The sequence below is a fragment of the Alosa pseudoharengus genome, unplaced genomic scaffold (genome assembly GCF_046254945.1).
Source record: "Alosa pseudoharengus isolate Yale_2024_CS ecotype anadromous, Long Island Sound unplaced genomic scaffold, YU_APseudo_1.1 YU_APseudo_1.1_scf_18, whole genome shotgun sequence".
Lineage (NCBI taxonomy): Eukaryota > Metazoa > Chordata > Actinopteri > Clupeiformes > Clupeidae > Alosa > Alosa pseudoharengus.
The window spans coordinates 3,927,860-3,943,134 of NW_027468650.1; the positions used below are offsets into that span (position 1 = coordinate 3,927,860).

Sequence of the window (15,275 nt, forward strand, 5' to 3'; positions counted from 1 at the left end):
ATATTGCATAGCCTACACCTATTAGAGACCTTGACACAACAAAATAAAATAAAATAGAATATAAATAAAATACAAATTTCCAATGCATGTAACATTAAAACCCATTACATTGCTATAAAGGACGTTGGCACAACATTTCTGTCCAAATATCTACACTTAGAAAGAAAGAAAACAACTAAGCCATAAAGCAAACGTAATTTCATGCACTGCTTTCTTTCGAATTTCAAAGAATTTTGGTTATTGTAAGAAAAACGTTTATTTGCGACTAGTTATTAATTCAGAAATTAAAAATGAAGCCACAAATCATGTTTAAAGAATGTTCAGTTAAATCTGCAGTCATCTGTCCTTGTGACATTACAACTGTATTCTGTCCTTTTTTTGTTTTCTTCAATTATCCGAAAATATGACACATCTTACAACTCACAATAAATTATGCTCGACAGTCGAGGCTTGGGAACAGGGAACATGAGCGCATAAAACCGACCCAAAGAAGAAATGTTAACTTGCAACAGGGCAAAAACTGACGCTGCGATAGGCTTAGTGAAACAAAGAAATTCAAAAATGGGGTAAACTTAAGAGAGTATAGCCAATTTAAGAAAACAACTTAGACAACACATGACTAGTTGATAATAACTTCCATAAGGAAACTCTTTCGGGTATCCAGACAAATTTATATTTTTAGCCTATGTACGGTCTCTTGTATGGCTACATCAGACGAAATCCATGGGTTATGACGTTGAATGTAGCACAATTTATACGACTGGATTGTCGAAAAATAATATAAAAATGCTTAATTCGCGTGACAACAGCCTGTTGCTGAATTTATGTAGCCTATATGAAATCAATAAGGTTGCGCCATGTTAATCTGTGCTACAGCCTAATAATGAACGATCACTGTCAAACCATTTTCCATATGTTTACACCAAGATATTGACTAATCATACGCACAGTGGCCCAATTTCACAAGACAATTTATTAATCGTTTTGAGAAATTATATAGCCTAGCAGTCGCTGCAGCCAATGTCGGAACTTGTCCTCAGCATCGGAACCATTCTGAGCGCACGTAATCCGCTCTACAAGGTTTAGTCATTTTAACTGCTACTAGGGGAAATTATAAGTTATTAAGATGTTCTACATTGTCCCAAAATTGACTACACCGTAGGGTATGCGTTAGAAGGGTCAGTCTGCTTGTCTCTTGTCTCTGTCTCAAAGCTCAGAATAGGCACTTCGAGAGACCCGAAAAGGTTTTAAGGTCGTATGGACTTGCACAGTCGCTACACAGCCCAAATCAAAGAGAGTATTTTTATGGACTCTACGCGATTTAAGCTTTCTTTTCGAAGTCTTTTGGTTGACATCCCTTACCTAGCCTACAAAGGTATATTACATGACAGTGAATATAACAAAATATTAACAAGGGCACCTTGCCTATGCCTACATGCTATGTTTACAGTGTGCTACACGATCTCCCCCGAAATACTGGGGAAGATGCCAACGGAGAGCTCATTATTAAACTACTGTAGCCTTATCATAGACTATTTCGCGACAGCCGTAGCATCAGAATACGAAAACTGAACACCCCCTGTCTTTTATTACGAGGTTAGACTATATGCTATAGGCTTTCACAATACATGATTTAGACCCATCTCATCTCGCAAAGGTTACAAACGCGAAAAACAGGGGATAGTGCGCATAGGCTATAACACTTCCAGAGGCAGATGGTACCCCAACTGCAGAGAGAGCAAGACTGTGAGCTGAAGAAATGTAATAAATTCCATTCATGGAGTCAGCTGATCAAATCACGTGACTCACTGTTGCGAGTTAAGGGTACAAAATGGAGTTGTCCGAATCTGTGCAAAAAGGTCTGCAATATCTTGCAGATGCAGTGCATTTTGACCTGAAAAGCTTCACCGCATTTACTGAGATAGCGTTCGGGAGCTTGGTCTCCCGGTCTGAATGTGGTCTGGGTAAGTGTTGTTACAAACCAATGTGTGTCTTGGAACTTCCGGTGCATACTTGACATATTGAGAGCTGGGGTGTGAAAACGCTACTGTCAATATCTCAGCCAGCGTCTGTTGTTGTTACAATGTTGCTGGTACCAGATGCTCTGCGTGGGGAAATCGTTGCAATAGACACATATTACGTCGTCAAAGACTGCTGTGTGAGCCACAGTCGATGTTAGCTTACGGATGTTTTAGCATTAATGCTAACTTTATGTGTTAGCTCCCTCGGTTTCCACACCTAGGGTTATTTATTGGGTGTACTGACCGTGGGAATGATGCGTAACACGGTACCAAACTCAACAGGAATGCCTAATTAAGTTCTTCATGTCCGAATGTCTGAGTTCATAACCAAGCATAACGTGCAGCTGCTAGCATGTATTGGATGCAGCTAGAACCAGTATCGGCTCTGGCATCTTACCACTCACACACCTCGCTTCATTTTGGTTTGGCTACCCACCTTCATTTTTTAAAAATAAAATAGGTTATGTAGTCATCGATGTCTGAAAAGTAGATGCGTAAAAGTTGCAATTTGCTTCACCTTGCAGATCACCCACAATTGAAACATATCGATCAAAGTGTTCTGAAGCATTGCCACATTGCCACGACAACTTTCATACTTGAAGGTGTGAAGCAAAATGCTGACAAATCTACATTAAGGTAGGCTGTGGGTTACTGTGCTTATTTTGATATTGGCCTACATATTTGCCTTGAATGGGAAAGCGTCAGCTGGAAGTTATGTTTTGTGTTGCTGCTTCAGCTCGTGCCTAGAAGATGTTTCATTTGATGCTGAGAGGATAGACGTGTTTTACAGTTCGTACCAGGTGACTGATTGTCTTCGAGTATAAATTATATTCTTGACTCATTTCCTACTAATTCCTTCGTAGGAAAATATTTTTCTGACTTGTTTTTCTTATCCCTGCAGCACTATAAAAGAAGTTTGGAAACCCTTTTGGAGAGGCAAGTTGCATTGTTTTCTCTTCTCTTTTCCATACAGCTGTCATTTCACTTCTGTGCGTGGTCCGTGATTTTGCCGACATCTGTGGTTGAGAATCTTCTTTATTAAGTGACTTGAGGTCGACGTGGTTTTGGCAATAAAGATATATTTTGCCTAGTTATATATGGTGTTGTAGCAATTCTACGTTTTACAGCACTAACAAACAAAGCAATCTGTTTCAGAAGCTATCTTGTTTATGCGCTAAAATAAGTAATTACACTAGGCTATTAAAAGTAATTAATCTAGTGCTTCAGTTCAGATCAAGAAAAATGCATAATGGCACACCTTTTAAAGTATCCTGTCTTATGCTGGTTTAGTGTATAACCCAGTTACACTCCCTTTCCACATAAAGTTGACAGATGACTTTTGAAGTGATTATACATGAATGGGTCAATGATGTGTAGGCTATTGATTTTTTTTCTATCCTGCTACCAAGTTTTGCTTTTCGAATTCCCGTTAATTAAATTTGTACTTGTTTTACAGTATCGGGGGAAGTCCCCCACACGTAACAGATGTGTTGTGGCGACTAGACTACTGTATCAAGGTATAGGCTCCTTGAGACTTTAACTGATGTCTAGCTAATCAAATCTCTTCCACGGTCATTTTTGAATAAAACATTGTGTCCCACATTTCAGAACAGTCATGTTCACAAGGTCAACCAACCGTCTTATTTGATCTCTTTTCATGTGGAGGTATGTAGGCCTAACAGCTTTAGCAAGAAACAGACTTTCATTCGTAAAAGTCAGTCCCTAACTAAGTGATGTTTTATTATTTTTTTAGAATGGTGATTGTGGAACATCCTCGAAAGAAGTTAATTTTAATTGTACAATGGAACAACTTCAGGTATGCCCCCCCCCCCCCCTCTAAATAAAATGAATGTGTTCTAAACCAAATGGCTCTCAGACAAAGCTCTGGAAGGCTAGGCTACTTTATTTCCTGACATGACCTGATGTATGAACATCGTTTGGGCCTTAGTAGGCTATAGACTATAGTTTATGGTCTATGATACCTTATAACTTGGCACAATCACTGTAGCTATACATACCATAATGAAATGGCAACAGAATAGAAAAAGTAATGCGAATGCGTTTTAAATTATTGATCTTTAAAGTGTGTTTAGGCTACATTAATTTGTGCATAGACAAAAAGTCAACCAAGCAACCAGTCGTCATTGTTGATGGTCAGTTTCACCATGAGGTGGTCATTATGCTTCAGTTTTGATATAACCGGTTGTTTTTTACCGACTGTTTTTCTAGCAGCCTATTCATGCAGATGTGCACTGTGGTAGGCTACTTACTCTGTGTGTGGTGTGTGTGCTTGTAGCGGTGCCTGTGAGGAGAGGACTTCAGTTGTGGTAGGCCTATTGTTAAGGAATGGTTTAAACGAAACGATTTATTGACATGAACCTTCGGGTGACTTAACGGTCGATAAAACGTAGCGCAAGCCTTAACCCCTGATCACATTGCGTGACGATTTACTGAACATCACACTGCCAATATCCCCTTGTCACACGTGACCAAAGTTGTTTGTAGTTCTGCAATTAAGACCATGTCCAAAGGCTCTAAAAATAAAGAGTTTGCTGAGTAGGCTAGTCTACCTGCAGTATCAACTGTTGAATGTCATTTCAGGATTTGGTGGGGAAGATGAAGGACGCTGCAAAAAGTTTGGAAAAAGCAACACAGTCATAAGCTCAATATGTTGTCTGGGAAAGACTAAAGAAATGTAAGATTCAGAGGATCCATGTTTTTCATTCCTGTTTTCACACCAGAGAGGACTACACGCCGGTGGATTAATATTGTCTTGGTAAATTTACCTTCATGAATTGTAATAATCTTTGTTTTTAAACCACCCGTTGCATATTTTGCTATTAAATCGTTTTCTGAACATCCAGTTTCATTCGTCTCTTTGTCAGCATGATGTGAGGTCAAGTATGCCAGCTCTTGTGTTCGACAGGTAATCTCCGCATAGGCTGTCGTGGACAGTTTTCATTTAATTGAAACTACTGATCAATAGACACTGTTCGCATATGTTACACATAGGCTAATAGGTTAAAAATATATGGCACGTCGCTACCAGCGGCGCGCTTGAATGTTCCTATAGCCTAGGCTACCAGTTCTAGGCTATGCTGACCTTTGTGCAAGATACTAAGCCATACTGGGCTGGGAGTCTTGTAAGGCTTCTCACTGTAATGCCACCAGTATGAGCGGTTAAAGATCTTGATCATAAAGGGCAAAGAGCAACCATGCGCCCAGCTGTGCCCAGACGCAGCCTATACTCCGACATGACTTACGCATTCCATGAGCATCTGATTTTGGCCACTGTAATAGGCTACTAGCTAATAGGCTATTATCCTTCAGCATGACTTGGCTAGTATAATTAATGTAATTATCATACATTTGGGCATAAGCTTGAGTCTGACATGTATTTATTTTATTTTATTGGGGGGGAGGGTCTTCCTAATGCATTTTGTATGGAAAAATATATGGCTGTGTAATTGTTACTTAAAGCGCCTAGATATCACTCGTATGTATTTTTCTTCAAGCATGTAGTGTAAAATCTATGTTGATAAATAGTTGGTAAATCACGCACACACTCACAATTACACCGACACTTATTCCCAGGCTACCCTTAAGGAAAAGACCACGTGATGCGCGGGGCGGTCGAACTACAAGCCATTTTGGGGACGGTGTCAGTTTCCACTGAGCCATCAGCGCAGCATTTTTCAAACGGCCAATTTGAGACCGAAGCTCTCACGGAACGTAATCTTCCATGCTCATTCTGGCAAAGAAAGGACATTATCATTCGCTTCTCTAAACCATCCACTATCCCCAAGTGCAGACTGGGTGAAAACAGAGGATTTTTCATTACGAAAATGAGCTCCGGTCTGGCGTACCCTTATTGCAATTGACAGCGTCTGCAGCTCTTTTCAAGATGGCCGCTTGGCTCGCATTCATTTTCTGCTGATCGACTTCTAACTTTCATTGTCTGAACACCTTCAGTTTTCACGACCCGCACCACAGCTAACTGGTATGTATTATTCGTTATGTTCTCTTACCAACGAAGATTTTCTGTTCTTATATTTCCATATTATGCCGTTTTATGTACATTAGACTGCTACGTGTGCTGGATGCGAGGCTCTCTGGCGATCGCGCACCTAAGAGTGTTCATATCAGTACCGTTTGAAATGTTTGTTCTGTTCTCACGGATCCCCCAATATTGAAGCACATGGATAGTAGAAAAACGTTCTTCTGCGTCTATGCATTAATATTTTCTTGATGCGTGCAGTTTGGTGTTTGTTTCCATACTTAAGTTATTGATGGAACCTAAAGGTTCCAGCAAATTAAGCTCGAGACTGGTCAGACGTTCTAGGTACCAACCTTCTAAGGGATATCCTGGTCAATCAAGTATTGCACTTTTTCTCCATTTTATAGAAATACGATCTTTAGGGTGTATTGAAGTGCTGGACGTCATTGTCTTTGACAGATGTTTACTTCAGAGTATTTTATTAACTTAAGTTCATCCTCTGTCGACCCTATGTAGACCAGACGGACATCTTCACGTTTCAAACAAGACAACCTAAACTTTTTAAATGGCTGATAATAAGAAATTACGACAACCCTGGCAAACACAGGCTACATGCCAAAGATGCACGGAGTCTTTCATCGTTATATAAATATAACATTTTATGGTGTAAAAAATAATCATGATGTTTTAACTCGTCTCTGTTGAGGTTCTGTTGGTCTTCTACAATGTACTTAAAATATGTGCAAGCCATGGTTCATCTTCCTAGACTACAGTATAAAATAGTCTCTGGAATTTATTAGCCTAGACATGCATTTGTAAGACAACTGCTTTACAATTTCTCTGCAAATTTACAACATCTTGCCAGAGTGAGGTAGCGCTCAGCGAATGACAGCAGAGTTTTTCGGGGCTGAAGGTCGCCGTTGTGGTTCACATATAAGTAGGCTAAATAGCTCAAGTTCCTTTTTGTTGGTTAGTTAGGCCGTAGCCTACCATGTAAATATTGAAGTGTTTGTCTTTGCTATGGATTTCATTTACCTTCTGTTGTTTCACGTTTAAAGGCTGATCTGTAAATGGCAGACTAGTATATGATGAAGCTTTCATCGGTCTGGTGTTGGAGAACCCATGCGATTAAAGGGGCCTTTATAGGCGATTTGCTTTTCTTGGAGAACTTTGTTTCAAGCGCTGCAGCCAGCTGCGATAGAGGATTCATGGCTGCCATTTAACCTACTGCATACTGCTATGAGACCATGGCCAGAAGTAGCCTAATTGGCAAGAAAAAACAATACAACGCAAGATTAGTTGTGCATTTCTGAATGCGTGATTGCATGTGTCCAGTTAACCGGCAGATTGACGTGAGCATAGGAGAAGTCGGTGAACACCCAGTCATCAGATGTTAAACTTAAACTTGAAGTCTATCGTTGTGCTTTACAAAAGACTAGGCTACTGATTAAAACTGTTGGGGCTCTTCAACAGTTATAGCACGCAAGGCGGTTGTGGTGGTCTTGTATTCTGCAATATAGCCCGCACTGTTCTCAAATGGCCTACATTATTTGGTTAATACCTCAAAGGCTCTGTGTGTGTTCACATAATGACGGTACTTTACACCCCGTGTCATGTCTTAAGCTTTTAGTTCCTTTTCGAATATCTTACAAACTGTCTTTCTCGTGCCAATGACATCATGTCACATTTAATTGTTTCACGACAAGCATGGCTGCCATAGCTGTCAAAACATATGAGCGATTGACTGAAGGAAAACGTAGATAAGCTGTGGTGGGCTATTTATTGGATGTCTAAAGCATCTATGTGTGTTGGATAAATAATATTGGCTTTAATGTGAGGATGATTGGGCTGTGCAACACCTGCTCAACATTCCAGTTTTTGGACTCCGACAGCCTTTGAACGATGTCTTGGCTATTCCATTTCACGCTGTGATGCAACCCAGGAGTGTCTGTCTACAGCAGATATGCACGAGTCATTGGTGTTCAGTGTCCTCCTCTCAAATCGGACCCATATGAAGATAAAGCTGTCTGCTATGGCATGGAGAGCCAAGTGTTTCATACCAGTCAGTGTCTACACTGTAGGCTTTGAGCCTATAGCCAGGAGCGAGAAACATAGTAGCCTAAGGGGATGAGGGTTAGCCAATTAATCCGCAGGCATTGTGTGCTTTTTAAAGGATTTGTCCCATTCTGTCAAATACAGATCCAATACGTCACTTCAATTTCCTTCTAGGAGGTGCCAGGCTGTTGCATGATCAAATAACAATTTCAGGTTTCCTATTTAGTCGCGTCTTGCTTCTTTTTTTGAGCGCGCTTAATTTACCGAGCTTGGCATCCCGCCAACCTGTACAGCCCAAGTTGCTATAGAAACGGTAAGAATTTCCATGTGTTTCTCTTTTTTTATCGACGGAATTAAGGTAGCCCTCACACACACGGACCTAGACAACCTTTCAGTGACTCAATGTTGTTTTCACCGCTGAGTTGGCTTGCCGCCACTCTTGACGGTGCATCGGCATCTCCGTGCGCGCAAGATCTGTGCTACTACGATCACAATCAGTGCGTAAATCATTAGATATATCGTAAGCCCATATTGAACGAAGAATGATAAGCCATAGCGGCATAGCCTAACCTAATGTTTAACCAGGATAGCGATAAGACTGGTTAACAAGAAATGTAGCCTGGCCATGTAAAACCATGAAAGAAAATAAGTGCTTTTTTTCACTCTTCTTGGCAAATGTGTGTTGTGACCAAATGTGTTTTGCGTTTAAGTGTGCGATTTGACAGTCAATCGTGTTGTCAAATCACTGTTTTTCAAACAGATATTTCGGCTTATTCTGTCAGTCTCAGCATCTTCCATTTTTTTCCTTTCAGGTAGGCCGTTTTGTAAGGCTATGCAAATATGCATCGGACCACAAGAATCAAGATTACAGAGCTTAACCCTCATTTAATGTGTGTGCTTTGTGGTGGATATTTCATAGATGCTACAACCATCATTGAATGCTTGCATTCATGTAAGTAAGCTATTGGCAATCCTATAGTTCACTTTCAGCTACAAGCATGTATAACATTTGGTAAAACTGATACCTTTTTGTTTTAATTATACACAGTCTGTAAAATGTGCATTGTTCGTTACCTGGAAACCAGCAAATACTGCCCAATATGTGATGTCCAGGTTCATAAGACAAAGCCTCTTCTGAATATTCGGTAGGTGAAGTATTTTTGACAATCAACATAATCTAAACTCCCACAAATTGCTGTCTTTGTCATCTGTCTCCTTTGTCTAAGTATGCCGTCTTTCTCTTCTGTCTAAGTAAATATGTTGGTGTGTCATGACCACATCATTGTCTTGCTGTTTTGAACAACAGTGTTGTGGTCACTTAACTTTGCTATGGTAGGGTACACCCCAGTTATGAGACTAAAAAATCAACCCTCTTAGATAAGTCCCAGTTGCTGTTTGTGCTTGTTGGTTCAGCAGTCTTACTCAAGCATGGTTATAAACATGACATTCCTTGCAACCATAACTCAAAGCAATTTTGCTTTGGCCCAGGTCTGACAAAACACTGCAAGATATTGTGTACAAGTTGGTGCCTGGACTCTTCAAAAGTAAGATGATCATCAAGGTCTTTTTTTCCTAGCACTGACATTAGTGTGTGTGAGACTGATCCTAGTGTGTGTGAGACTGATCCTATTCTCCTTTTACAGATGAGATGAAAAGGAGGAGAGATTTCTATGCTGCACATCCCTCAGTAGATGGTAAATCCCACAGAAACATGCATTAAAAAATGATTATGCAAAACAACATGGCCTATCACATGAAAAGTCTTTTTGAGACAGTTATTTTGTACAACAGACATTTCTTGCATATGGCTTGTTGTAGGGACTATCTGTCCTCTGAAAACAGAATCCAAATGTCTTTCCTTTCTGAAAAGCTACCAATGGGTCAAATGAAGACCGTGGAGAAGTGTCAGATGAAGATAAGCGAATAATCACAGATGACGAGATCATCAGTCTCTCGATTGAGTTCTTCAATCCCAAGTATGTGCCCGGTGCATGTACATTGCTTATGTGTGTTGGAATGGCTCTGTGTTGTGTGTCTCCATCACGTTGATCGAATTACAATTGAAATTCATATCACCATTGTGTTAGACACCTGAGTTTTGTGTCTTGTCTGTTTGCTTTTACACTGGCCTTAATTCAATTTCTGATTAAAACAAAATATGTATATATGGTCCATACAGAAATGGGTGCAAGTACTTTTTCACAAGTATAACTTAGTAAGTCACGAGTATAACTTGAGTAAATTGTAAGTATGTGTTGATCTTTGATGCTGTTGTAGGCCCAGAGCACAGAGTGGTGTGGAGGACAAAGGAGCTCAGGAGGAGGTATGCATGCAGAATCTAGTGTCTTCTACAAGCTTTGGATCTAATACACACATTAATCTGATACGATGTGTTTTTATTCATATCTTATATCATACATCTCATATGTAATCCCATATTTGAATATGATCCAATTCCTGAACAATAATTACTATGAACATTTATTTATTTTATTTGTGTGTGTGTTTAACATTCTAAATCTATTGCAGAACTTTTTTGAGAGTATTGCCTGATTGAATTGATTGAATATTGGTATTGAATAGAGGTCCTTTACACAGGTGAATAATAAGAGATACTTGCAGTGTCCAGCAGCAATGACAGTAATGCATCTGAGGAAGTTTCTCAGAAGCAAGATGGACATACCATGTACTTTTCAGGTGAGCGATCTACCATACAGGAAAGATAGGGCAAACATTTATTGAAAGAACTTGTACTTTTTTACCTTTAAAATATGATGTTTTAATCTGTGGAATCAGATTAAATTGAATGTTAAGGAACTACTATGTTTTCCTGTGACTAGGTAGAGAAACATGCTTTTGAATTACTGGATTTGAAAGCTAAAAGCAATTTTTTGAATCACATTGTTATACCTTCCTGTAGGTTGAAGTAATGTATGAAGATGAGCCACTAAAAGATTACTACACATTAATGGACATAGCCTACATCTATACCTGGCGGAGGGTAAGAGGCATGTTTTTCTTGATGACCTGAATTTTTGGTATTTTTAGTCAAAAAATGAATGGCAGTCTATAGACAACTTCCAGAGCAATTTGCCCTGTGCTTTGCATAATTTAAAGTATAAAACCATATAATGTGTTTTTCCTTTCTTTTTTAAATCAACTGATTCTGAATTACAAGTTTAATTGTTTGACCATGGACAGAAGGAGGACTTCTCAGAGTCTGGAATGAATGCCCTGTGTAGAGTGTATTACTGTGTACTGTAGTTACTTACCTTGATATATCAAGACTGTGTAGAGTTTATTACTGTGTAGTTACTTACCTTGATATATCAAGACTGTGTCGTCCATTTCTCTGCTGTCCCCCAGAATGGGCCGCTGCCGTTAAAGTACCGTGTTCGACCCAACTGCAAGAAGATGAAGATCAGTCACCCCCAGGACGGCCCCAACAGCTCCGTTCGGTCTGAGAGCGACTCGGCCAGTGACAAAGCCAGCAGTCCTGCCGCAGTTGTGCCCTCCACCTCCTCGCCGCTCCCTAGCCCGAGCCCCAGTGCCAACCCCCACCCCCACCCCCACCCCCACCCACCCCCCAGCCCCAACCCTGGGTCCAGCACCCCCGCGCCCCCCTCCCAGGCTGCCCACGCTCCGTACCCCCACATCTCCAGCGGCGTCAACGGCTCATCTCCGGGCTGCGCCCCCAGTCGACAGTATTCCTTTGGAAACAAAGTGCGGAAAGGTTCGCTCAATGGCTCCTCTACGTCATCAGGATGACTGCCCACCCCACCACCCCCACCCCCCCACAGACACACCAACGTTGCCCTGCCAACACCAGGCCCCTTGCCCTTCATCAAGCCTCTGCAGTCCCATTGTAGATGTTCTTTTTATTCTTTGGTTGTTGTCATTTGTATATGACTATGTAAGACTTGTATGTTGATTTGTATGTAGTGAGTGCAAGACATTTCATCTGGAATGTTGCTGGAATTTTTTTATTTCAACGTCGGCTTGCAGATGAAGACTTTGCTCATGACGGGCGTTCATTTGAATTGTTGGAATAACGATGTACTCATAACAAAAAATATGAGAACTGTTTCTTTACATAAATGACTGAAGAATAACCTTTTTATATATTTTTACTTTTTGGTCTTAATTTTTTTCCTAAGGCTGAAATCAAAATGTTGTCTGCCTGTACTGAGTGTGTATTTCAAAGTCCATTGTTTATGAGAAGCATGAGACACTTAGAGTAGGCTGCATTTGAATTTAGTTTACCTATTTAAACATTCCAGATTAATTTGGCCTGCATTTTTAAAAACTGTCAAGGGCCACTGATACAAAAGAAAGGTCAGGTTGGGGGCCCCCCCTTAAAGATGTTGAAAAGAGCCCTTATCTGTTTGGGATTTTGGACTATGAAAAGGGTTACGCTCATCTATAATATGCTGTCTGTTCTTCAGTAGGACGGCAAAAATCAAGTGTAAAAAATAAAGACAGTTTCAAAGAGGTCAACCTCTACAACCATGTATATAGTTAAATGCATATTTAATAAGCATTGACATCTAATGTTCAAAGTTTGAGAAGTTTGCAGCAGAGGAGGCCGCGATGAAGCTCGGATCTCATCCTCCATTTGGCTGTTTTGATGTCTTCAGTGTTCAATATAGCCTATTTGTATCAGTCAACTGTATGGACAACTGTTGTATTGTGACTGTTGCACAGCATAAAAACGTCTAAATAAAACATTTTACGCTTTGGCTACGTATGCGGTTTCATTTTCTCGCCATTAATCACCTGCCAACGATGGGCGACAATTCATTCTCTTTAGTCCGTGACAATGCGCAGCTGAAAATAGATTTTGAACTTCAAAAAAAATGCATAACGCTTAAAGTGCCATAGGCAAAATAATTAGACAAGCTTAACGTCGACTGAAAGGGTTCTGTACCGAGCTAATGCAGGGATCTAGCCTGGTTAGCTCTGTGTTTTACTCATGCATTTCCACTCAAACTGACTTTTGAATCACCCGACGAAGTGTTTGCAGTGAAGACCGCATGAATGACCATCATTGCAAGATTTAGGATTTCACTTGTCAGAAACGCGTTAAGCAAACATTAGCTTTCTGCGCATGGGGCGTGCGTGGTAAACATAATAACGCATATGGTAAATTGATTGTTGCTATCTATTCTTTAAACGCTGCTCCTTAAAATAGGTGGTTAAATGTCAAACCGCAAATAGCATTCACATTTGTCACTTAAAGAAGATTACGTCCAAACAATTGTGGATTTTCTACACTGTCAAACTGGAAAGGTTAGTCGGATTACGTTATTAGATGTTTACTAATTACCTGACGCCTCTGAGGCATGCACGGACAAATTAAGTACTTAGTGGACTACAGACAATGTTTAAATTATCTTGTGAATGTCGATTATTTAACATTTCATACTTAGTTCCTTTTGATCTCGCACATATGTCGGCTAATTTCCAATTAACTCGGTGTGTCAAATGCTTTGTTCACAAGGGAGCAATCCAATCGTACAATTGAGCTATGGGCACGGGGGGGGCGAAACATCACTATCACTATCTAAGCAGCATGAACATTGTGAACTCTAGTTCAACGGACCGCAGCTTTTTTATGGTCTAAAGTAGCCTAACGCCTAGCCTACTGACGGAGTTCAATAGGGCTGCACATCACAGTTTTGGAATGTTTTGGATGTCTAGAGGACAGGTACGGGTTCATTCCTCCATTCACATGAATCGCCAGCATTCAGGCTGACAGTGGCTGGAATCTGAATCTATTTAGGACAGAATGGTTTGAACTCTAACGAGTTCATCCCTCGTTAGTGTAGGCTGTCTAATACCCCATTATCGGAAAGTCCGTGAAGAAGCAATAACCTACAGGCTATAGCCTATGTGATCTGTGATCATAAAACGGATCTGATGGAGACAGTTGCTTCAAACTAAAGTATTTCCAGCCAACAATATTTCCAAAACATTAACATTTATCATTTCAACTTTATATTTATTTTAAAAAATCAACATAAACGGATCTTGCCCAGAGAACAAAAGAGGTCATCCGCAATAATAGACAATTAAGACAATTAATGAAAAACATTTGTTACAGGCTACATTGATATAAAAAAACGTAGTTGAACTTTGACATCCACTAAACTGTAACACCCACGTCTATATCTGGCCTCACACTGCGTTTTTCCCCCAACCCATATTTACCTTACATAAACGTCAGTGTGCTAAAGCCAAACTGTGATTGGGCTCAGTAAAATATTTAAAATTCAATTATTTCAACAGACACAATGGTTTAGTTTTGGTTCAGGTTATTTTGTCAATGAAGTAACTATAGGCCACACATGCTTCTGGATAGTTACACCCAGACTACCTTCCTTATTTTCCCTTTTTTTTCTCCTTATTTTTTTTTATCATCAGTGCATTACCGTTTCATACTGTTGCATTAATCTAGAGACAGAGACAGTGATCTATGTAATGCAAGAAATTGCCAAAACACAATTAATTGTTTAACAAGTTCCATCGTGCGAAATTTTGATGAAGCGTTCGAATCGCAGCGCCCAGTCCGCTTGTTGTAACAAAGATGAAACAATGTAACTTCATCACTTTCGTGCGGATGTAATCTGTCAATGAATGCAACAATGTTACATACAACCCCTATGCCATCAGGGGAAACAATCGGACACGAGTTATGAGACGAGTCATACAATTATTTAAACAAATCATTGACCGATGGGATTATCAGCAAGTACGGAGATGACACCATAAAGCATGTTCCCTAAACTTAGGCTACAGAAAGCTTTCGATGAAAGGCAGAAAGTGAAGTTGACAGCGGAATGACCACTGCAGCTGCCCGCTTCCCTCTGCGAAAGTGGACAACTACGACAGTTTGTACTACGCTAAACGTTAACGCCTGTCAAAAGCTGCCAGACATGATGATTTGAGATCCTCGGTCGTTAAGTCTAGTAGCCTACATGTAAATACAAGCCGTGGTCGTGAAAGCACAGCGGTTAACATGGTAGCGTAAGGGCAAATGCACTTCCGGTTGGTTACCGAGGCAACGCCAAAACGCCGAAGACAAACTAAACACCACAACATCGATTTAGGGCATTTTAACCTGCCCTGATAAATCTGATAGCACTAAATCTTTTATCGTCGTGTCACAGATTTAATTTATTTCGCCGAATGTTTGTGCGAAT

The 15,275-nt window shown here is 40.2% G+C and overlaps 2 protein-coding genes across 2 annotated transcripts; both read left to right on the plus strand.

Moving 5' to 3' along the window:
- The first annotated feature begins 1,803 nt into the window (after positions 1 to 1,803).
- commd3 (COMM domain containing 3) lies at positions 1,804 to 4,878 on the plus strand. Its single transcript, XM_076290116.1, has 8 exons — positions 1,804 to 1,964; positions 2,546 to 2,657; positions 2,758 to 2,821; positions 2,923 to 2,957; positions 3,478 to 3,538; positions 3,630 to 3,686; positions 3,775 to 3,837; positions 4,623 to 4,878. The coding sequence occupies exons 1-8, from the start codon at positions 1,832 to 1,834 to the stop codon at positions 4,680 to 4,682; spliced, it is 585 nt and encodes a 194-aa protein (XP_076146231.1). The 5' UTR covers positions 1,804 to 1,831; the 3' UTR covers positions 4,683 to 4,878.
- An 804-nt stretch (positions 4,879 to 5,682) lies between these two features.
- bmi1a (bmi1 polycomb ring finger oncogene 1a) lies at positions 5,683 to 12,812 on the plus strand. Its single transcript, XM_076290115.1, has 10 exons — positions 5,683 to 6,021; positions 8,886 to 9,025; positions 9,122 to 9,218; positions 9,562 to 9,617; positions 9,717 to 9,767; positions 9,944 to 10,049; positions 10,351 to 10,396; positions 10,672 to 10,770; positions 10,994 to 11,074; positions 11,440 to 12,812. Exons 2-10 carry the CDS (start codon positions 8,914 to 8,916, stop codon positions 11,839 to 11,841), a joined length of 1,050 nt encoding a protein of 349 aa, XP_076146230.1. The 5' UTR covers positions 5,683 to 6,021; positions 8,886 to 8,913; the 3' UTR covers positions 11,842 to 12,812.
- Positions 12,813 to 15,275: the final 2,463 nt, after the last annotated feature.